The 22,832-nt window shown below is 35.8% G+C and overlaps 4 protein-coding genes across 4 annotated transcripts; 2 read left to right on the forward strand and 2 right to left on the reverse strand.

The window, feature by feature from the left end:
- Positions 1 to 775: 775 nt before the first annotated feature.
- Positions 776 to 3,603, reverse strand: LOC111789845 (putative receptor protein kinase ZmPK1). The gene has a single exon (XM_023670552.1). The coding sequence runs from the start codon at positions 3,237 to 3,239 to the stop codon at positions 816 to 818; it is 2,424 nt and encodes an 807-aa protein (XP_023526320.1). The 5' UTR covers positions 3,240 to 3,603; the 3' UTR covers positions 776 to 815.
- Positions 3,604 to 4,526: 923 nt separating this feature from the next.
- LOC111791024 (serine/threonine-protein kinase ATG1c-like) lies at positions 4,527 to 10,744 on the reverse strand. The gene is made up of 13 exons (XM_023672199.1): positions 10,276 to 10,744; positions 9,502 to 9,622; positions 9,348 to 9,406; positions 8,998 to 9,062; positions 8,582 to 8,675; positions 8,382 to 8,462; positions 8,177 to 8,285; positions 7,640 to 7,712; positions 7,185 to 7,558; positions 6,730 to 7,079; positions 5,654 to 5,948; positions 5,154 to 5,224; positions 4,527 to 4,994 (listed from the first exon to the last, which is right to left on the reverse strand). Exons 1-13 carry the CDS (start codon positions 10,516 to 10,518, stop codon positions 4,779 to 4,781), a joined length of 2,151 nt encoding a protein of 716 aa, XP_023527967.1. The 5' UTR covers positions 10,519 to 10,744; the 3' UTR covers positions 4,527 to 4,778.
- A 310-nt stretch (positions 10,745 to 11,054) lies between these two features.
- On the forward strand, positions 11,055 to 15,971 carry LOC111791397 (PRA1 family protein A1-like). The gene is made up of 8 exons (XM_023672718.1): positions 11,055 to 11,494; positions 12,041 to 12,081; positions 12,182 to 12,260; positions 12,935 to 13,021; positions 13,098 to 13,186; positions 13,385 to 13,456; positions 13,544 to 13,661; positions 15,582 to 15,971. Exons 1-7 carry the CDS (start codon positions 11,337 to 11,339, stop codon positions 13,645 to 13,647), a joined length of 630 nt encoding a protein of 209 aa, XP_023528486.1. The 5' UTR covers positions 11,055 to 11,336; the 3' UTR covers positions 13,648 to 13,661; positions 15,582 to 15,971.
- A 4,344-nt stretch (positions 15,972 to 20,315) lies between these two features.
- On the forward strand, positions 20,316 to 20,627 carry LOC111791578 (loricrin-like). Its single transcript, XM_023672969.1, has one exon. The coding sequence runs from the start codon at positions 20,316 to 20,318 to the stop codon at positions 20,625 to 20,627; it is 312 nt and encodes a 103-aa protein (XP_023528737.1).
- Positions 20,628 to 22,832: the final 2,205 nt, after the last annotated feature.

The following is a 22,832-nucleotide window of genomic DNA, read 5'->3' on the forward strand; positions in this document are numbered from 1 at the left end:
AAAAATCCTAATTTTTTTTTTATTTTTTTTTATATAAATATTAAACTAAACTCTCCAAATTAACTAATTTTTTAAATATATGTGTTGAAAATATACTCAGTGAGAATAGGAAATATAGTCCCGTCTACCTACTTTCTTTTTCATTCCTAAGATTGGGCTCTCGGCCCTACAAGTAAAATTGACATTTCTATCTCTAATTTTAGTTTTAAATCTATTTAAAGGATGTCTATAATTGTCACTATAATTATTATAAGTCTTCTTAATTTTTTAAAACTTGATTCTTAGAAAACAAGAAAAGTAGGGCATCAAGCTAACTTTTGATTAAAAATAAATTCAAACCGATATTTAAAAAAAAAATAAAAAATAGAAAACTTTATGTCACAAATAATGATGCTTAAAAATCTAGCTTCCATCCTATCCTCTGTCCATTTATTTTTCTTATTCGTCTTCATCTATGATTTCGAATATTTTTCTTATTCGTCTTCATCAATAATTCCGAAAATTTTCTTTTGTTTTAAATTAAAAAAAAAAATAACGATATATAAATTCTACATTTGCCTTTAAATATTTTTACAATTTTATCTCACTACTTAATAGATTTTTTTTTATAATACAAATATTAAATTGATCAATATTTATTTAAATTTTCAACTAAATAAGTATTTTATTTTTGTTTTTTTTTTTTTTAAATTCAACAATAAGTATGAGATTAATAAATGCACGACATTTACTAAAATAGAATATTAGTAAAAGAAAATTAAATTATAATTATTATTTTTTTCTTCACAATTTTAAGGTTGATAAAAACAAGGTAATTAATAAAATTTTGGATCAAAAAGATCTGGGGTGGGTTCTTCGTAGCCAGTAAGGAGTTCTACAACTCTGCTCATTGCAGGCCTCTGGTTTCGATCTTCCTTCACACACAGCAGAGCCACTTTCAACAGTATTTCTATCTTCTTCTTGCTTTGCTTGTCTTCCACCTTCAATCTTGGATCCATCACCTTCTCCACCTCACCTTTCTCTGCAACTTTCATTATCCATTTCACCAAATCTGTGCTGCTTCCACCATCGTTGCCAACGCTGGACGATTGAAACCCATATGCGTTTTTTCCACTCACCAGCTCCAACACAACAATCCCGTAGCTGTAAACGTCTGCTTTCGCGTCAATTTTCAGGTTCATCATCCACTCCGGAGCTAAATAACCCCTCGTCCCTCTCACCTTCGAGAATCCACTCTCATTGATCTCTCGAAACAGCTTCGACATTCCGAAATCAGCAACTTTCGACTCCAAAGCTTCGTCGAGAAGTATGTTTTGAGGCTTCACGTCGCAATGAAGAACCCACTCAAGACATTCTTCATGTAAATATGACAACCCCTTCGCTGTTCCAACAGCAATCTCGTATCGCTGCTCCAATCCCAACACTTGGGATGAATCCGAGAATAGATGTTTGTCCAAAGACCCATTTTGCACATACTCATAAACCAACATCTTATGCTGTTTCTCAGCGCAAAAACCCCACAATTTCACCAAATTCTTATGGTTTATCTTTCCAATGATGCTCACTTCTGCCCAAAACTCTGCATCGCCTTGTAAAACGCCTTCCAGTCTCTTCACCGCCACAAGCCGTCCATCATCCAACTCTCCTTTGTAAACCGTTCCAAACCCTCCTTTCCCAATCTCTTGCTTGAAGTTCTTGGTGGCTCTCTTTAATTCAGCATACGAGAATCTCTTGAACCCCATGGCCAATACAATGTAACCCATGTTAACAAATTCCTCATTTACCCGCTTCCGGAACACATTCCACCACCCGAATCCAACAAAAACGAGCTCACTAATCCCAACGGTAACCACCACTCCAAGTAACAACCCTATATAACGAAACTTACTACTGTCCTCTGCATACAAATGATCTGCTCCCAAAACAGTCTGTGAGCCCGAGCAATCCAAATCACTCGTCGAAATTTGCTGCCTCAATGACGGCCCGCCTTTCCTGGTCTTAATAAACATTAGCACAATCGTGTCGGGCTTTCGATACCCATTACGAAGAGCGCTTTTGGGATAACATTGTCCCGTGCCATCGAGTGCATATCCAAATCCAGTGCACTCGCAGCTACTAAGGCACAAATCCCTACACGTTTCGAGGGATATTTCTTGCCTATAAGCCCAATCATGCCCAAAGTAATCCGTATTAGGAAGGGCGATGAAATCCATTTCTTTGGAAGAATTAGTGGAATCGCAAGTCAAATTCAAAAGGGGTCTGCACCCTTTGGTCCAATCCGAAGGATCATTTCTAGTGAAACCGGGAGGACAGGAACAAGCCGGTAATGGGTTATATTCGCAAATACCGTAGTCCCCACATAACCCATGAACCATACAAGCATCTATACGCGCACCGGAAGGAAGCCAGGAGATGGTCCAGTTGCCTGTTGATTCATCGAGGCTATACAATCTCAAAACCCCATCAAAATCAACCGTCAATCTCCTCTTGGGACCCAACCCATAATCGGTAGCGTTGAATTTGAAATTGTCACTCGATTCAAAACCTCCCATTTTGTTTAAAATTGCAATTCTAGAGCTGTTATACGGAGATCGACCATTCACGAAAACCGTGACCATGGTATCCGGCCAATAAATACCGGAAAGTGAAGGGGTGTTGTATAAGAGATTCAAGATATTGTAGTCGTTGAATTTGAAGTAGTAAAAGCCTGATAAATATATACCTCGATTTTGCATTGAAATTAAAGTTGATGTCTTCAGAAACCGCTGCTCTGGAAGCAGAGTGTCGGTGGGGAAATCAAAGCTCTGCCAAATGAAACTCTGAGATTGATTCATCACTACGAGATTTCCAGTTTCGAGAAGTCGGAGTTGAATATTGCCACCAGAAACAGTGTCGCTGGACCAAACCACGGTGCCGTCTGCATCGGTGAGAACCAAATTGGAATTGACGTTGAGGGTCAGTCTGGATTTCTCTCCGTTAACCGGTTTGTCTCTGTTGGCCATCCATACCACAGTTTTGTCGAAGCTATTTGTGTACCATATTGAATAGCAATAAGAATTGTTACCCACGCGATAAAACCCAGATGAAAATGTTCCATTTGGGGAAATTAAGAACTGATTCTCGTCCTCAACGGCTATGGAGTTTCCGGGTGTCAAACTCTGCAACCCGACCGGCGCCGCCGCCCAAGCGCTGGAAGATGCAAGAAGTACTGAAGAAATCCACAGAAAAGAAACAAACATTGTGGTCGCTTTGAGAAGCTAATTTGGGAGAGGGGATTTGTTGTATGGAGGGAAGATTTAGCAGAGATATGTTGTTCCAAGAGTGGGAGGTTGGCCATGTTGGGGTCAACGGCATTGGCCGCCATGAATCGCCAAAAGTTAAAACCAATAATAATTTAAGGTACAACGTCAGACATGGCTGGCGAGCCTGAGTAATTATGTTTGGAACATCATCTTACAGAAGAACTTGCCCCTTCATCAGGTTTAGTCAGATTTCAATCCCTTCTACGGAATAAGTTTGGGGGATTTTTAGTTTTCTGTTTGCAAAATACTATTAATCATTTGTTTCCTTCAAAGATGAAATTTTGGATGTGAAAGATTGAAATTCAAGAACAAGAACTTGAAAATCGGTTCAACTTGTCAGACAAAAATTATTATTTTTTCTCCAACTTGATGATCCACTTGAGCCACTTGATGGATATATTATTATTATTATTATAGTAACAACATCTGTTGGTACATAAATGAGATTATTAGGCCAAGAGTTTTTAAATATGTAAACTTTTTTTTTTTTTTTATAGAAACGTGGCGGCTTAAAAAAAATATGAAAATTTTAATCATAATTTTGAACGCTAAAACAATATATTCTTTTTTTTTTAAAAAAAATAATTTCGATTTTTTTAATTTGACTAGGATTCAAAAGTATCTTTATTAAATAATATGTCAAAATAAATATTTAATTTCGTTTTATTTTTGTCTTTTACTTGCCTAATTTTAGTCTTTGTGAGTTCAATGAATTTTAAAAATTAGTTCGTGCAGCCATTTTATTATTAATTTTTTTAAAATAGTCATTATCAACGTTTCTTTAATAAATTATAAGATTATATTTATTTCTTGCTGACAACTATCATTAATATTTAACAAATTTTGAGATCTAAAATTAAGATATTTTTAAACTGAAAAACAAAAGTTATAGGAACTAAAATAATATTTTAATATTTTTATGTGTATTTGCATCGTATTTAATGAAATGACGAGTTATGTAATTAGTCTAATATCATCTTTATCTTATTTCATCAATAAAGTACTCCAATTATGAGTCACACAAATATTTAAAAATTACACAAATCAACAAATCTGCACGTGGTTAATTTAATAATTAACTAGTAGACAGATATTATAAATAATTATTGGGAAAAAAATCCCAAGACGAAACAAACTGAAAAGTTCATAAATGTTTTTATAATTTAGACAAAAGAAGTGTTGAAATTGAAGTTTCTGTGAAGTTATGTACCACACGGCAGCCGAGACGGATAAAATAAATGTGAATACCATACTTTATGGCACTAATACAATAGTCAAGAGCGTTGTGTTACAGTCTTGCAGAGATCCAATCACCCCAAGAAACACAGCCCCCACCAACTCCCTATCACTCAAAGAATAGTCAATAGTGTTTAGACTGTACTGTACAGAGAAATGATTTTACACGACACAGTGCTCGTTGCTGAACAGAATCGAAGGTTTTGGCTTCTTTTTTCAGGGAGGGCCTTGTTGACTCTCTCACTTCAAAAGAGCTAATCGTTGAGACCTTAAGTAACCCTGTCTGTTATTAAGAATATCAATGTAACTTCGCAGCCTGTATCGGTCTGAATTTGTAAGTGAAAATGGTGGGTTTAGAATGAGCGATGGTGCTTCCACGAGAAGGAAAACCAGTAATTGTGCAGCTTTTGAATACAAGACAGCTGCAGTTTCCATTTCACCCATAAGCTCCTCAACCTGTGCCAATCATCACATTACATCCAGAAATCAGTCAAGACTTACTAACAAAGTAACAGAGTGATATTGTCATAATAGTAACGTTCTTGATATTCTACAGGTTAGACAACACAACTGGATGATCCAAAATTCATGCACACTAGGAATAGGAGTACTCACGCCTCCATGCCTCCCGAAAGCTAGGGCTGATTGAAATACTGTCTCTATCGCATCTGGCATTTCTGTATTACCTGTAATCATAGGTAACAAAACGAAGTGAGCTCTCTCTCTTGATATCACTCTTATATATATGCTCGCAATACTAAGATCAATAACAAATCATAGCAGATCGGGGACAAATTGAGTCTTTGGTATGCAGCTGTTACAGAAGACATACATAAGATCTGCACTTTCCAATTAATTCTAAAAGGCACACATTGCACTTGGCAACTCCATAGTGGAAGGCTGCCGCTGGCATTTGTGAAGGTTGGATGTTTATGGCTATGTTAGGTTTATTTATGGTTGGAGCGCGTGTGTCGGGTGGGTGGGGGGCTTTTTGGGTGTTCTGTAAGGTTGTTTTGTCTGAATATTAGATCAGCTAACTGCAAGTGCTGGCAAATGAAATGCAATTCTATAAGATCCTTGCAGTATCAGTGGGAAAATTTCAGTCGAAAACTTACCGGGCTCAACAATCTTGGCAAGTTCTTCAGCATATTCAACTTCCCGAAGAAACTCCCTCTCAACTTGAGAAGAGATATCCACTGGCTGATGTGAGTTAACAATGAGATGAGATTCCTTCCCAAGAGAACTTCCTTGCTTCTTGCTGAGGCTTCTCCTAAATTCTGCAGAGCCTTGGCCTGGACTTCCTTCTAAAGCTGAAGCAGCCTGTGTATGGCATATGTCCAGAGCTTTTTTCCAGATTGCAAGAATAACAAGCTGAATCGAGAATGCTTCAAGCTGTCTACCCGCAGTGATCTTTTTAAAGAAATATGACACTGTAAGTTTCTTATGCCATAATGTAGTATTTTTAATTATATTTCAGTATTACATGATATAAGGTGACAATACGCATATAGGCATATCCAAGAAAGAAAAAAAAAAGATATTTATTTGAATACTAATCCAACAATAATGCAACGTAACGATAGAAGTACTTAGCATCTATCGCAAGTAAGGAACAGAATAATACTTTACTATTTTCTTAACTATAAATTCTAATTACTCATGCGTGAAATTACGAAAAAGAACGAGAGAGTCGCTTGGCATAACAAACAGAAATACATGAGGAAATTTGTAAAAAAACCGGGAGAAACATGATATTTTGTAACAATTTTGGACATTAGGTATTTGCGTCCTCTAGTCTTAAGCAGGAGACTGAAAAATAGCGTTAACTAAAAGATACGTTCTCTATGAGAGAGAGACCAAATATAAATGGAATAACCTTTCACTCCACTCATTGATCACATTGCTCTTAAAAGAACTCATATATTTGGTACGTTGAGTACTTTCTTCCTCTAGTCATGACCAGGAAACTGAAAAATAAAGTCCAGGTCCAAAAGATGCGTCCTCTATGAGAGAAAACAATGTAAATGAAGAAAAACCTTTCCACTCCACTCTTTGTTTATAATAGCTCATATAGTCAGATATCTTATTTTTCTCCCCACCGCCCTCCAAACAGAAAAGAAAACATCTCTCAGATTTCCTAACTGGATGGTAAAAGAAAGAAATTAGTTGCAGCAATTTGAAATCAACTTACCTTCTCCTTCACTAATTCTGTAATGGTAGATGCAGACTGCTGCAATGACTTGACCCTTGCCCTGCAATTTGCAGATGGCTGTTCCAAAGTGTCTTCTATATCCATTGACCCTGGAGCAGAACTTTGACTTCCCAAGCTTCCCATTCGGTAGCTGCTAGTAGTAGCTCTGCCAATGATAGGCATTGGTGCAGTCACTGCAGTACCTAACCTTATCGATGATTGAGGAGGACTCTGTGATTTGCGAGAAGGGATTGGTTTGGAAGCACTTGCCAAGGTAGATGAGGTGTCATCCATGGGGGGTCCAGACACAATAACATAATCTTGATCAATCAAATCCGGTGAATCCACAACTGTGATTGAGGAAATAGAATATAAGGGGAAGAGGCAATGGTAAGACATTCTGGATCTAGACAGCTAAATCCCATAAAGGGGATGAGGAAATATATACTTCATACCTCTAGGCCGATTATTCACCGGTAGTGTGTTTGCAGATCTTGATGCACCATTCAGACTTCTATTAGAGTGTACATCTCTTTCCAACTGAACACGAGTATCCAAAATCAGAGTAGTACTTTCCATTTTATCTGGAATGCTGCCGTATCTGGAAGTAGTATCTCTGGTCCCTCTATCAACCTTTTTATCTGGGGAAAATCCATAAGTAGACTTCATTGACGACCTCCTCACAAAGGATGGACTTCCTTCAGGACCACTAGAATCATCGTCTAAAGAGAAAGGTAGATAATCATCTTGTGAATTTTCCTCCATATTACTAGCAGGATCGGATTCTGAAAAAGGAAATTCATCCAGTAATCTCGATGACCTCTTACTTCTGTAAGCATATGGATTTAAATTCTATTATTTTGATAACATAAACATAGATTGAAAAAAATGGAGATCTTTGCTTATTTACCTCAACGATTCATCAGGTTGATTAGCACACACAAAGGGGTGTTTAAAAAATTCTTCAAATGTTAATCTCTCCACTGCATATAAAATGACAATGAACGGAATAGAACTAAAATGAGAAGAAATCCTACGAAGTTAATAGGAGCTTAGCATAAATAAAGGTAAGTATTACAAAATGTAAGAATTTAATTCCATCAAATCAATGTACAAACAAATAAGAATTACACTCATACCACTGGTGTTTAAAGAAGATTGCACATTTCCTTTCCAAATAACATAAATCGAGAAAATTCTTCTAGAGCTACCAAGAAGCTGGTAACTGGAGGGAATTGTAGCCAATAAAAGTGGGAGAGTCCAGGCAGGCATATTGAGGAAATTTAGGAAAAGTGAGCGCAACATTCACGTCATACTCTATTTCTTTTGTATGGAAAGAGAGATATTTCATCATACTGCGGCACTCATTCGTTCTTCAGATGCAATAACCCAAGATGTGGCAATGCAGTAAAACATCAGAGAATAAAATTTTCAAGCAACTTTATACCTGGATTTCGACGCAGTAATTTCCTGCACAAATCCTTGCAGTCAAAACTCAAGTCATTTATATCTGAAGGGAAATGTAATTCGGTTGATTTGACAATGTTCTGGAGCAGCTGCCAAATTCATAATAAAAATATAGTATGAGATCGTCCTTGGTAATAATGAACACTCTAGGCATGCAGAAAAAGAAAACATAAAACTAACTGTACCTGTATCTGGTTGTTTCCTGTGAATGGAGTTCTTCCTGTTACGAGCTGAAATAATATAGCACCAACACTCCAGAGATCTGCCTGCGTATGGAGTTCACAGTTAATAGAATGAAGTTTGATTACATATAATGACTGTTTTTATCTTTTGTTTTTTATTAAAAAAAACATTAAAAAAAAGTATGCAAACGCATAGGCATTACCTTAGCATCATACTTCTGGAGTTGCATGATCTCTGGAGCCATGTAAAGTGGTGAGCCACACAAGGTTTCTGCAAGTCCTCTAGGTTGCAGAGATCTAGCAAAATAAATTGGAGAACATAGGTCTCAAATGAAAGGGTCATAGGAGAATACTTTGACATGGAGATAATAAATTTCAATGGGTTGAAACTTTAATTACCAATCACAAACTTAAATACCAAAATTAGTTTAAGCTACAATCTTTAACTTGATGAGAAGTGAAGTACTTCTTTGGTGGAAACTGATAACAGATATTCACAACTATTCACAACTATCTTGCACTTGCTCTTCTGAATGTGAATATGAGCAGTACAAAAACATGACATAGTTCCATTTTAGATAAATCTGCAGAGGGTAAATAGGGGAAGAATCCGTTCTACCTCGCAAATCCAAAATCAGCAATCTTCAAAACTGAATTGTCGTCACTTGCAGAAAGCAGGAGATTCTGCACCCCCAAAAAAATAATAATAATAAGGCGAGGCTTGTCAAAATAGAACAATTAAACAGCATACTCGCCCATCAGAAATCTACAAACGTGCTGAATATTTATTGAGAAACAAAACTATGAGACATAGAGATTGGACATTTGGAAATAATATATACCACTCGTCCTTTTATTCATATAGAAAAACCATTGAGCATTCCACAAGGCTAGGTTGCTGTTTGTTGTCTTGCTATGATATGCACAAGCCCAACAAAACTTTAAAATGGAGTTTACTAAACGGCTTACCTGAGGTTTAAGATCTCTGTGTATAAGATTGTTGTCACGAAGGATTTTTAAGCCAGCCGCTGCCATTCACAAGAATATCTCTTACTAATACTTCAAGGAAGATGTAAAAATCACACAACCCCTCCCCTAACCGGGGGGGTGGTGTTAAACGTACCAAGCTGCTGCAAGAAGTGCTTAGCAATTGCTTCAGGGATTCTTCCATGGCGCTGCTGAATGTAAAAAGAAAGGTCACCACCTTTGCAGTACTCCAATACCAGATGTATCTTCCCAGGAACCTGAATGGAGGTAACTGATGAAGATTGCGAAGGGCTCAGAAATCACCAATTCCTACGAATTCCACTCCAAATCCTCCCCCAGATAACAAATAAGAAAAGAAAACCATAATGTTCCATGAAAGATGGCATGACCTGATTCAACAAGCGGAAAAAAAAAATAATACTAACTCCCAACAAATGATTATACATTGAACCCTCCAGACCTTTTAACCCACACTAAATCCACTCAGCCTAGAAATTTCTTCGTATTCCACCCATAAAGCGAGGAAGCTGATCAAGTTGAAAAAATAAAAGAGTTCCCTCCAAATACATGAACTTTAGTTAGCAGGCAAAATATTGTGTATTGCAAAGGTTCATAAACAACAGTGTACGCCGGCAACTTTCCGAAAATCCTACTTCTACATCAGCCGTTAAGTTAAATTATAACCCCAAACATGACCAGCCTTTCTCAGTACAATGTGCTTAGAAGAACTAAACGTCAACAAAAACCAAGCGCATTCTGGTGAAAACTTTTTCTTATCCTTGAAATGTTATCTAGAGCTTCTCTTATCCCACAAATTCGAGAACAAATGCAGAGTAAAACATAAAATTCTCAACTCCATCTAAATTTTTCTAAGCATCAACACATAGAACTTAAAGAACTAAACACTAACCTCTATAATATCATACAATCGGATGATATTAGGATGATTAATCCTCTTCAAGATAAAGATTTCGGACATGAGACTATCCTGCAATTTCTTACTGAGCCTGGTCATGGAAATTTCCTTGATCGCCACCTCCGTTCCGTGAACTCGATGTCTCGCATGCCACACCACCGAGAATGATCCGGAGCCAATTTGCCGACCAACCAGATAATCCGCCACCACCCGAGTTCTCCCCGTGGAATGAGCCATTCGGCCAAGCCCTAGCAGATTCAAATCCCAATACTCGAGACCCGAATAAAACTCCTCCCAGCAACCGAAGATTCAGCTCGAAGATGAAATTTGAAGAACCGTGCACGGGTTTCCAAATGGATCAAATCAAATTCGAAGTTTGAAATGAAACGTGGAGCTAGAGCGAGAAAGAGAGAGAGAGAAAGGGGTAGATGATTGAATTTGAGGCTTTGTTTAAAGCATAAGCAGATAATAATTGGTGATTAATTTGGCGTGTAATAATTCTGTTTTTTTTTAACGCGGGATTTGGTATTTTTTTTAACTGCTGATCATTGCTGTGATCAGCGAATTCCTCGATTGATGGCGCCTTTTTTAAATACACACGCAAATCATATATATTAAAAGGAGTTGGCAAATAAAACAAACACGCAGAAACTGGAGAATTAAAAATCCAAAAGGTTTATTAAATAATATTTTCGAGTTTTATTAATCAATTCATAAAGTTATTGGGAAGTCTACGGTTCGAACCCGGGATTTGATATATCATACTTTATCGCTGCAATTTTTTTTGCGCGCGCGGTTTCTCTTGGCTTATGCCTACAATGTCTTAACCTCGTGGGTTTCATTTCATGTGCTTCTCTTGGTGAAGAAAAACGAAAATCCGCTGCGATTTCTTCCCCTCTTTTTTGTTGCGGTCCAAATTTGAATTGCCTTCTCTATAGTCTCAAGAAGTTTCAGAGCCCAAAAGTTCCCTTCCTTCATTCTTTTAGGGTTTACGCTCTCATTTGCAACTCAGAATCAGATCATCTCCCCAATTCGCTAAGTTGAGATAGGCAGCCATGGATTGGGGCAACGTTACTGCTGAAGATCTGATCGATGCGCTTCGAGAGGTCGATTGGTCATCGCCTCCTCGGCCTATCTCCGAGTTCTTCGCCAGGTTCACTTTCCCCCGATCTTCCGCCAAGTGGAACAGCCGCCTCAAGTGCAATCTCTATTAGTACGATGACTTTCTCCTACAATTTATTCGAGTTAATCATTTCTTTATGTATATATATATATATATATGAAATTTTGGCATCAATTTTCGCTGAGAGTCATGGTTGCTTAAGTGAGGCTGATTCACACTACGAGGTGCTTCTGATTGTAACGTATTATATATCGGTTTAGTTCGGCTTTCACGAATCCAGTCCACACGGAGCTATATGCTCTGAAAGCGAAATGGAACATGATTACGCGATGTTCAATTTGTAAAGGGAAAATCAAGTTATATGTCTGACGTTGTAGGCTCGACTGTTTGAGTTAGTGAATTTACATGTTATGCAAACAAGTTGAAATCTATATATGCGTTGCTTCTTTTATTTCTTTCAGTTTTCCTTGGAAATCATGTCGTAATGTGTCTCAAATAGTTGATCATGGCTTATTTTAATTTACTTGTTGGGCAAACAAGCTGAAATCTATTCACGTCATTTCATTTATTATCTGGTTGCGATGCAGTGCCTCGTTCATCCTACTAATTTGGAATCTTAATTTCTTGCATTTGCAGTTACCGAACCAACTATTTCATTATGATTGTTTTCATTCTTGGTGAGTGAACTTTCTTATATCTGCATTTATTTGTGTACATTTCTTTTTATTGTTTTAAAATTCGTACAGTTTTTCATCAAGTGTGTATTCTTGATCACAGCCTTGGGTTTTCTACGAAGGCCACTTGCTATTGTTGCTGCTTCTCTCACAGCACTTAGCATTGCTTTTCTGAATGACAGGTGAGCTGATAGCCACACACTGTAGATGACAGTAAATATTATTAGCCTTTCTTGTGATGGGAATGTTGTTTATTCTTTGGCCTTAAGTTTCCTTACACGGAATGAGCTATCCTTATACTTCGTGTCGTTTTCACGATTATAGTTACTTCTAAAGTTGCTCTTTTGACCTTCCTACAACTAGCATAAGGGTTTAATAAAATAGTTCATAAAAACATTTAACTAGTAATATCAACAATACTTATTGTTAATTTTTATTATTTATTTTCACAGCAGGTCTGAATATTGATATCTCCTTCCATCTTACTTTGAAATATCAATTGTTCCTCATACCTTTCCATATATTTGCAATTGGGATTTTCCTGTCCAATAATTTGTTCCTAAATGCATCAACAAATTCAAGCTTTTAAAACTCTAAAAATAGTAGATGTAGCTTGTTAATAACCTGAACTTGTTCATGGACATTTTAGGCTTCTTAATTACACTTGTTTTCCAGAGTTGCAAGATATGCAGATTCAAAATTTATGCTAATGTATTATTATTTTCTTTGTGTCCTTTGATCAAGGCATCACGTGTTAGAATGTAGATAATATAGTGAGGTGCATGGATCCTTTGTTTTAATTCCAGGTGAAATTTGTTGGGACTGCCAAGTTTTTTTCATCATTTTTTTACCACAGTTTTGCAGGCACATTCAGTGAGAAAGTAACCAGAACTGTTCGACAATTCTCTCCACATATGGCTGCAAAGATGCGACCTCCTCTTACGTATGTATCTTCCTCGATTTCCATGAATACAATTAGTCATCACTATAGATTTCATATTTGTTAAATAATTTTTCAGGCCTGTTATCCGTGGACGCCCATCAGCTAAAAGAGCAATATACATATGCGGACGTCCTCGATGGGTTTTTGTCTTGGTGTTCTCTTCTGGTAAAGATACTTTTTTACCTATTGTCGGTGTACTTTCGCATATGAATTTAGAGAGCCCACTTCATCTATGTTTTAAGTACTGATATTATCTTGGAGTGCATCTTTCAATCAAACTTTTTATTTTCTTTTGAATTTGATTTTTAGCATGATATATCTTTTGTGCTCTACGTTTTATGATTTTTTCCTCATCTGATGTAGTGAGTTTCATGCTCTGGTTCATTTCTTGCGGTTTGTTGACTGTACTTTGGTCGCTTGCCTTTGGACTTCTTGGTATGTAAGCTTTATGTAAAAATCTGTTTTTTTTTTCCGTCTTATACTTTATGGTTGATTTTCTCAACCCCCCAACAAAATTTTCAGCCACTTTGCTTCATGCAAGCTTCAGAACACCTAACTTGAAAGCACGTCTAAACACATTCCGTGAGGAATTCCGTGCTGTATGGCGCAATTATAGTGAACTGTAGTCACCTGTTACAATGTGAGTATATTCCGCCTTCGTTCTTATACGTGCTATACTGATGTCCTACCCTTTTTCTTTTGTTACTTCTAATGCATCTCCAAGGGTGCATGTTATTAATTTTATGTTGTTAATTTCTACAAGGAATTGTTCTCGGGTTCCTTATATTGAGGGGTGATTGTGGGAATTTGAACACTAGGAAGTCTAGGGTGTATTTTCTTTGTGATACAAAAACAATAAAATAAAATAAAATAAACTAGGGATTCAATGGAAAAGGGGAAAAAAAAAGTTGTATTCTATGTTTTAAGTGTTTCTGAACATGTTTTTTAGGGTTGATATAGAAATTGAATCTCAATTTAAGAAGTTGTTCCAAGTGTGTTTAGCAATAAATTTATAAATGGTAAAAAAATGGTAGTTGGTTAAGATATATATCCTCAACCAAAAGGTTAGATGTTCAATTATCTACCCTCACATGTTGTTGAACCAAAAAAAAAAAAAAAGTTGTAGTTGCGACTAACTATTTAGCTGAATCTTAAATACTATTAATTAATAAATAACATTTTAATGTTGTAAATTTTGTAAAAAAAAGTTGTAATTCCGGACCAACTATTTAGTTGAATCTTAAATACTATTAATTAATAAATAACATTTTGATGTTATAAATTTTGTAAAATAAATGTCATAATTTATATTATGTACCATTAATGTTTTAATTTTAACAAAAATGAAACGGTTTTGTAGTATGAATTAGTATATTTATAAATCTTTGTTTTTTTCCCCCCATTTTAGTGTAATTCTGCATTTTTTTAATTCCAAATGTCACAATATTTTCCATCGTTTGTATCACAGAATTCCAAACTAGTTTTCTGAAAAAAATCTACCAAACAAAGACCCAGTGAACTGGAAACAAGTAATCGAATCTGAATTGCATACTATATTTGCGCTCAGAGATTTTGATCCAAACACTGTCGATTTGTAGGATGATATTCGTTATTATTCTCCCTTTGAAGGTTTTTATTTTTATTTTTTGAGTGATCTCTGCTCAGTAGCATGGATATCACATCTTTTTATCGACAGAAGTTTTGTGGCCATTTAAAAGAAATGATTTCGTCTGTGCTTTTTGATTTATGGCTTCCTTTTGGCAATTATTTTTGTTAGAACTAGAATATGCTATGACCCTTGTTATCCTCTTCCTCATAGGATATCACATCTAATTGTTAGAAACCTAATGTCGATACGTTAACAAATGTTGTAGGTAACTGTATTTGCTAATAATTGTTGTGTAGAAGATAGATGTGATAGTCTGAAATTTTGAGGCACTAAAAAAGAAGCTTAAGTTCGTATTTATGTTACCTCAATTAGTGTATTATATTTAATTGATTAAATCTAACCCACTCAAACTTCGTACTAAATTTTTCTTATAGATGTTGCGTACAACGATTCCCACCTCTCTTAGTTGGAGAATTGATCATTTATGAGGCCTTAGTAAGGCTTCTATTAAAGAAAAAACTATCTATAAATCCCCCACCCACCCACCCATATTTTTCACTGCTACAGTGCTACTTCAAATGTATGTGGATGAATGGCTGATAAAATTCACTTATCAAGTAAGGATTCGTCTTTAATGTATCCTCCATTGCTCTCGACTATTACGCTTGCATATGAAGCAAATTGTGATTAAACCTGTATGTATGGCTAGACCATTCACCTGAGATGTCTCTCGTCCTGCCAATAATGTATTCTGTCGTTATGTTTTGTATGAAGTGATAACATAGCAGTATGCCAACTTGAGCATATTTCATCAGTCAAGTATCATAGTAATAGATCTATAATGTATTTTGCCGTTTCTTCAGAGATTTGTTTGGGACTATAGTGCTTTCACTGATTGAATAAACCTGATGTAAGCTCGCTACTACTAAGATTGATATTATTTCTGTACAGGCGTCCTCTGTTAATTATGGTGTTCATACTGTAAATCTGTGCTCCACCAGACTGCTTTGCTGCTGCCTCTGAAGAACAATATGCTGGGATGGAAAGTCTCAAGTGATGACTGCCAAAATATGCCAGATTTTGCAACTTATGTAAACTGTGGCTCATGTTTCTGGGATGTAATTGTTTCATTTGTCATCTGTATTGTGAAGACTGAGGATAGATACAATGGAAGACTTTCAGTGAAGCAGACTGAGTTTATTAGAATATATAGCACTCCAATGGCCCATTTAGTTATGAATTTTATTACTTTCTTATTTCTTCACGAAAAGAAAAGGAACAATCCATTTCGTGAGCGGATTGTGGTTGAATAACATGTGTGCCTTTCATGTGCCTTCCGTATCTATTTGTTAGGATCTCTGTTCTTTTGATTGAAGCTCGGAGGCTTTTAGCTATTAAAACTCAAAACCGCTGAGGAGATTATATTTGATTGGATAGTTCCTTTGATCTCCCAGCGTATTAAGGTACAACTACATCCTGCAACTTCATATTTTGGTTACGTGGCCCTTGAGACTTTGTGCTATTCGTATTTTTTTGTCCCTTGCAGAAGGCCTTTGCAATAGTGAACTATGAGAAAGCGCTTAGTTCAAAACCGTTGGCTTGACGGAGACCAGGTAACTAATAAGATCCGTAGTTTTTTTTTTTCATTTTTCAAATAAAGTTTCCAAAGTAAATTTTAAAAAACCAACAAATTCATTTCTGAGATTGAGCAACGTAATTTTATCGCTGCTCGCGGATGTCTTATAGAACCAATAGACACTGGCTTTAACTTGGATACATATTTCAGTATGCTTACTACTACAGCATGCAGGGTCACTCAGTTTGATTTTTTTTTTTTTTTAATCTGAAATTAGTCATTATCCTGCCGACCATTTTTGGGAGAAAAAAACAAACGGATGAAAATTTCAAATTCGAAAATTTCAAAGGGCTGAAAGTTCTCAAGTTTCGATGGGGGGCTGAAAACATGACACTTGTTATCCGATGTTTGGAAGAAGGTTGTTCCATTATCTGGATACCAAAAGGTAGTGAGTGAATATAATTAGTAAAAGTTGGTGCCTTTAACCACGTGGCTGTCATACACTCGCTAAAATTCGATCAGGGATTCGTAGGCCACTCATATTCCTTCCCTTTGGTATTTTGAGAGGGACGTTCTGTTTGTTACGAATATTGGAATAGAAAATCCATAGAATTGTTGGAGACTTGAAATACACTATTAGATTCCTACAAATGAAGAATGCAGTCATTAATTTGAGTAGTTGAGATCTCTGGAATGCTGATTGAATTTTAAAGTACACAATGTTCAGATTTTAAGATGAATTTCAGATGAGAAGTTCATGGTTTGGTTTGTAAACAAAAGTATGATTCAGAGAATTAGTTTTTGGCTTCCTTCAGCGTTGCCCCATTGCCTGTCTGTCGTTATCCAATTGTGCTTCATAATAAAAAAAAAAAAAAATAGAGCATCAAGGTCGACCTTTTGATGCTAAGAAGCCGCCACTAGGGCCTGCCACGTGCATTTATTGATTGCTCAAAATCTTTGTTTGGTGAGTTGGCTCGCTCTTGCCTGTAGAGTGGTCGGGAAAGTTCTATGCTTTCTTGGCTCTATCCTCAACTTTGATCTCCAAATTTTCTTTCTTAAACAACTAAGCTTGTGGCGTTGAAATTGAAATATAACTTCTTTGGAGGAAACAATTTTATTTTAAAATTATTTTATTTTAAACTTCTTCTTCTTCTTCTTCTTCGTTCTTTCTTTTTTTAATAATTCTTTTTCTGTTAACGAAACTAAGAGGTAATCTGGATTTTGTTTTCCATATTCAAATTCATTCCGTAAAATGTGTAGAACTTTGTTGTGTTCTTTCTCTTTTTTTTCACTTTAAAATTTTGATGTTTTTAAATCTTTCCAGCAGAGACAAAATGAAAAGGGGATATTTGCAATGAATCTTCCCCATCTGAATAATTATTTTCATCAATAAAGAAGTCTCCCCCAAGGGTGTAAAGTTGCATCAAAGAGTAAGTTCCCATTTGCAAGCTGCCTTTTCTTTTCCTAATACCTTCTTTCATATTTCACTTCCATTATAAATTGTGCTTACCCTCTTCAAATTTTCAAATTTAAAGTAATCATTACTACCATTTAGCCTGTGATCATAGCAAAAAAGATGATAGTATTTTAATACATTTTTATGATTAGAATATTCCCCATCAGCAATCTATAAGCAATGTTTCTAGCAGAATCAACTTAATTATGATTTGGAATCCCATTAATGAATAGTATTTTTATGTTTTAATGTTATTGCTCGTGATGTAAACTTCAATTCCAAATCAAATATTTATGATTTTATCATATCATACATAAGAATCCGCAAAGGCAAAAGTGTTGTTCTTCAATTTACATGTGATATGACACTAAATTAGAGGGTAAACGAGGGAATATATGTTCTATCAATCAATGAATTTCCGGGCATGTGTATGCATGAAGATTTGGAGTTGGATGTCTAAACTTTTAACCTATTACTTGGACTAATTGAGATTGTTTTATCCCAAAAGCCAAAATGAATTTGATTTAGGGACAGAGAAGAAGAAAGGGAGGGCGGACAGCGTAGGTGTTAGTTGATTCATTGAGTGACCAGCCTGCTGTGTTAGTTGATTCATTGAGTGACCAGCCTGCTGTGTTAGTTGATTCATTGAGTGACCACAGGCTGGGCCATGTTAAATTCAGCCTCTTTCAACGTAAGCCCATGTTCTCTCTCTTTTTGAGCTGACAGCATCCTTCCCCTTTTTTTATTTTATAAACAGCACAGATTCCTTCTTTTTTTTCTTCCCATCCCATTGGGTTCTGCATCTTTAAACCCTGTAATGACCAGCGACAGACCCATCTTCCCAGTTTCAGCGCCATGAGACCTAAAAGGAAAAGCTTCAATAATAATAATCATCATCATCATCATCATACAGAAGAAGCCTATGGAGAAGAATTACTTGAATTGGGCACAGGCTTTGGGCACTGCTTGGTGTTTCATGCTGTTGTTGGGCCTTTTGTGTTGTTGTCTCAGCACCAAGCCCCGCCATCACGGCGACACCTCCGCCTCTAATTCCAGCTGCACCTGCGACGGCGGCTATGCAGGTGTCTGATTTCACAACAATCTTTCGGATATGGATACGCCTTTTCTTCTTCTTCTTTCAATTTTCATATCAGATTCTTTTCTTTTATTTTGCTGTGATGGGGTTTTAGGTTCTTGATTATCTCTTGTACATAGGAACTGAAACTCATAGTGATCTTTTTTTTCTCTTTCTTTTTCTTTTGGTAGTTCTTTCTTGCTTAGTGGTGTAAACATCGGTATAGAATTGCTTCCGTTGATTGATTCGTTTTTGTGATTAGTGGGTTCAATTCCTGTTCAATAATTTTGTCGTTCTAAATTCATTAATTCCCAGATTGAAAATACTTTTGTAATCCAGTCAATGTGGGGGGAATTGTTTGCCTCTGTCTTAGGTTGTTTCAAAAAAGGAATTGCTGCTGACACCTTTTGGGGGCCATAAGAGTGGCTCTCGGAGCCGCGCAGCCGCTTTGAATTATTTTCTTTCTTGGAGAGATTGATTTGGCACCAATCACTTCCACCCGCCCAATTGCCAATGGATCCTTCTACTATAAACCCTCAGCATAAACTAACTTTTATCCTTTTAATTACTTATTTTAATTTTTGTCAACCAACTTTCCTTAGTTAGCTGTTTTAATTTTTTTTCAAAAGGCTCATGCCAACTCTCTTTAATCCACGCTAGGCTCGAGGAGCCTTCAAACAAAGTACACCGTTTATTCCAAACTGGAGAATTCTATTAACATATTTAAGTTAAGGGCATAGCTATGATACCATGTTAAGAATAACGATCCTCTACAATGGTATGATATTGTCTACTTTGAAAATAAAGTGTTGTGGAAGCATCATGTCAATAGATATTAATTAGCTAAGACTTCTCTCTCAATAATCTTCAACACCATCCAAATATCTCAGCTAGTATAGATAGATAGATAGTTTTATACTTGCTCCAACAACGTATATTCAGATCTCATAAATAAATAAAAGACTGAAGAACTCTTATCCATTCACACGCATTATTTGTTAGTTTTTAGTGTCGAATGTGTTGAGGATTATTGAGAGTGAGTCTCACGTTGGTTAATTTAGTGGAAGATCGTGGGTTTATAAGTGAGGAATACCATCTCCATTGATATGAGCTTTTTTTCTCTCATCAAATCATAAACAAAACTTTTTTTTTTTTTTTTTTATAGAAATAATCATTAAATTCCTCGGTTGAAAGTTCATTAAGAATGGAATCAATCCCATTAATTTTTGTTTATCTTATCTAATCCCAAAACTGAAGGCTTAATGATCCAAATCCTTGAGTAAATCAAATCTGCCTTGACGCCCAGGTCAGAGGTCACATTCGTTGATTGAAATCGAAGGGTCAACAAACAAAAAGTTAAAATTCAGCGTCAAAAGTATCCATTAATTATAATAAATTGTCCAATCTGAACCACTGTTGAATGAATGTGAATGGTGGGCACACTGCCAAAACAAGTTCAAACTTCAACACCTACCTAACTAATTAATATTCCACCTATATGTATATAAACGACGCCTCTCCTTCCTCAATCTGCAACCCTTAACGGTCCTTTTGGGGTTCAAATTTTGAGTCGCAGCTATGAGTTGTATTTGTTTCCGAGGCCCAAAGGAGAAGAAGAAGAGCAATCAAGCGCATGGCGACAAAGGTGCCCGGAAATTCAGACCTCCGCGGGGATACACCGGAGGAACTGCAGCTGGTGGTTCCACTACCGGAAATGGTAATTTGACTGTTTTGACTGATCATGATGGCGGTGTCGTTTTGGCGTCCACGTTTGGTTTTGCGGTTGCTGCAGCTGCGGTGGTCGATGCTGGGGAACATGGTGGAAGCTGTGGTGGTGGAGAATGCGGCGGCGCCGGCGGGTGTGGTGGTGGCGGCTGCGGCGGTGGTTGAGATTGTGCCGCTGGTATCGTTTATTGAGATCCTCGCAGCCTTCTTTTTATTCTCATCATGCATTGGCCTTTGTATATAACAAATAGGAAATAAGCACAATTTGAGGAAAGAAAAAAACAAAAACAAATAACGTTATGAAATAGGCTTAGTTTCTTTTTGGGCCATAATTGGGCTTGAATACTATTTTGTTAATTTAAACGAATTGGGCCACAATTGGGCTTTTGGGCCATAATTGGGCTTGAATACATTTTGTTAATTTAAACGAAATGGGCCAACATTGGGCTTTTGGGCCATAATTGGGCTTGAATACATTTTGTTAATTTAAACGAATTGGGCCAACATTGGGCTTTAATGCATTTTGCGAATCTCAATATGCTGGGCTATAAAGCCCAATAAATTTAAATGATTAAATATATATTAATATAATTTAAAAGATTAGAAAAATAAATAAATATATATATAAAGAAAAATAATGTGAGTGCTGAAATGATATTATTGTAATGAAAATGTAGAGTAGATGGGCAAATATGATACACGTCTTCAAAATTATTTTAGGTGTAAGGAAGAGAAAAGATGTTTGGTATGGAAGTCCAATTGGTGATTGAGAATTATAATATATAGTTTTTATTTTCATGTAAAATGGAAACAAAATATTTGTATTTTGTGAAACATGTGGGGACAGATCCAAATTTAAACACCAACAGCCAGAGGAAACACTGACCCCAACCACATGCTAATTTTAAAACCAAATTTCAAAACTATTTGTTAGCTTTCAAAATAATAATAATAATAATAATAAATAATATTTAAAATTTTGGAAATAATTTATGAATTTTTCGTTCACATATTAACGATAAAAATTATTTCTTAAAACTTTTATTTATAAACATAAAAAGTGTAAGGCTACTTACAAAATTTCTTAAATATTTTTTAAAACATAATACAAATAATTTTTTTAAAGAAAAGTGAAGAGTATTAAAAATTTAAAAATATTTTTGAAATAAAGTATAATTTACAAATATATTATATATATATATATATATATATATATATTTTTTTTTTTTATTTTTATTAATCTTCATTTTTTTTCTGCAAAAACGGATGTGAAATCGAATATCCAATCTGGTAATTGTTTTTTTTCACGGAAAGGTAATAGGGGTGAAATGGTTAAAATAGACAAATACTAATAATAATAATAATATGTGGGTCCCATGAGGTTAAAAGTTTTGGAGTGGTAAAAAAAAACTGGTGGACCTACCGTTGATTACCGCTGCAGAGTATGGTAAACCCATCCATAGTAATGAGTGGGTTCCACCAGTATTTTATTTACATTCCTTAATTAAGATTGTGCGAACAGAAATTGAAATCATTAAAAGGAAAAAAAAAAAAAATTAAATTATGCTTTTTCTTTTTCTTTTTTATTTTCTCATTGTATTTATTCATTTACTTCCACAAAAACCTCCAACTTTTTTACAATTATAGCTATGTTTTTGTTAATTATTTGATATTAGTATGCATAGCCATGCAATTATATATATAAGTAAGACTAAATTGTGAGGTCCCAGACAATTGAACATGCACGTGTAGGCGACTTGTGTGGTCGAACAAGCTTGATTTCTACCCAAATGATGTTCGGTTGATGAAGTCAAACCTCGCACAAAGTTCAACGAAGCCACAAAGTCGCCTACACAAGTGAATGGGACTTGAGTTCTTCCTTAAGGCTTGTCGTGTCAAAATTACGACACTGCAAAGTCGTTGTGTAAGATTATACGTGGGTTGGAGAAGGGAATGAAACATTCTTTACAATAGTGTGAAAAACTCTCTGGTAGACATGTTTTAAAATCTTGAGGGAAAACCCTTCAAGAGAAAGTATAAAGAATACAACATCATAGTCAGATACTTGGTGTGCTAGCGAGGATGGGTCTAAGGGGTTGGATTGTGAAATCTCACATCGGTTGAAGAAGGGAACGAAACATTCCTTTATAAATGTGTGGAAACCTCTCCTTAACAAATGTATTTTAAAACCATGAAAACAATAGTAATTGGTCAAAGTAGAAATTTACAATTTCTTTCAAACGTGACTCGAATGACTCAAAGTCGATCATATGTTAAGGTTATCTACAAAATCCGACTTTTTCTTGTTTTGTTGAGTTAGAACAAGTGTCGCACAATTGTTGGAATGCAATGTACTCACAAGTGAGTCAG

This window comes from Cucurbita pepo, chromosome LG03 (assembly GCF_002806865.2).
Source record: "Cucurbita pepo subsp. pepo cultivar mu-cu-16 chromosome LG03, ASM280686v2, whole genome shotgun sequence".
Taxonomy (NCBI): domain Eukaryota; kingdom Viridiplantae; phylum Streptophyta; class Magnoliopsida; order Cucurbitales; family Cucurbitaceae; genus Cucurbita; species Cucurbita pepo.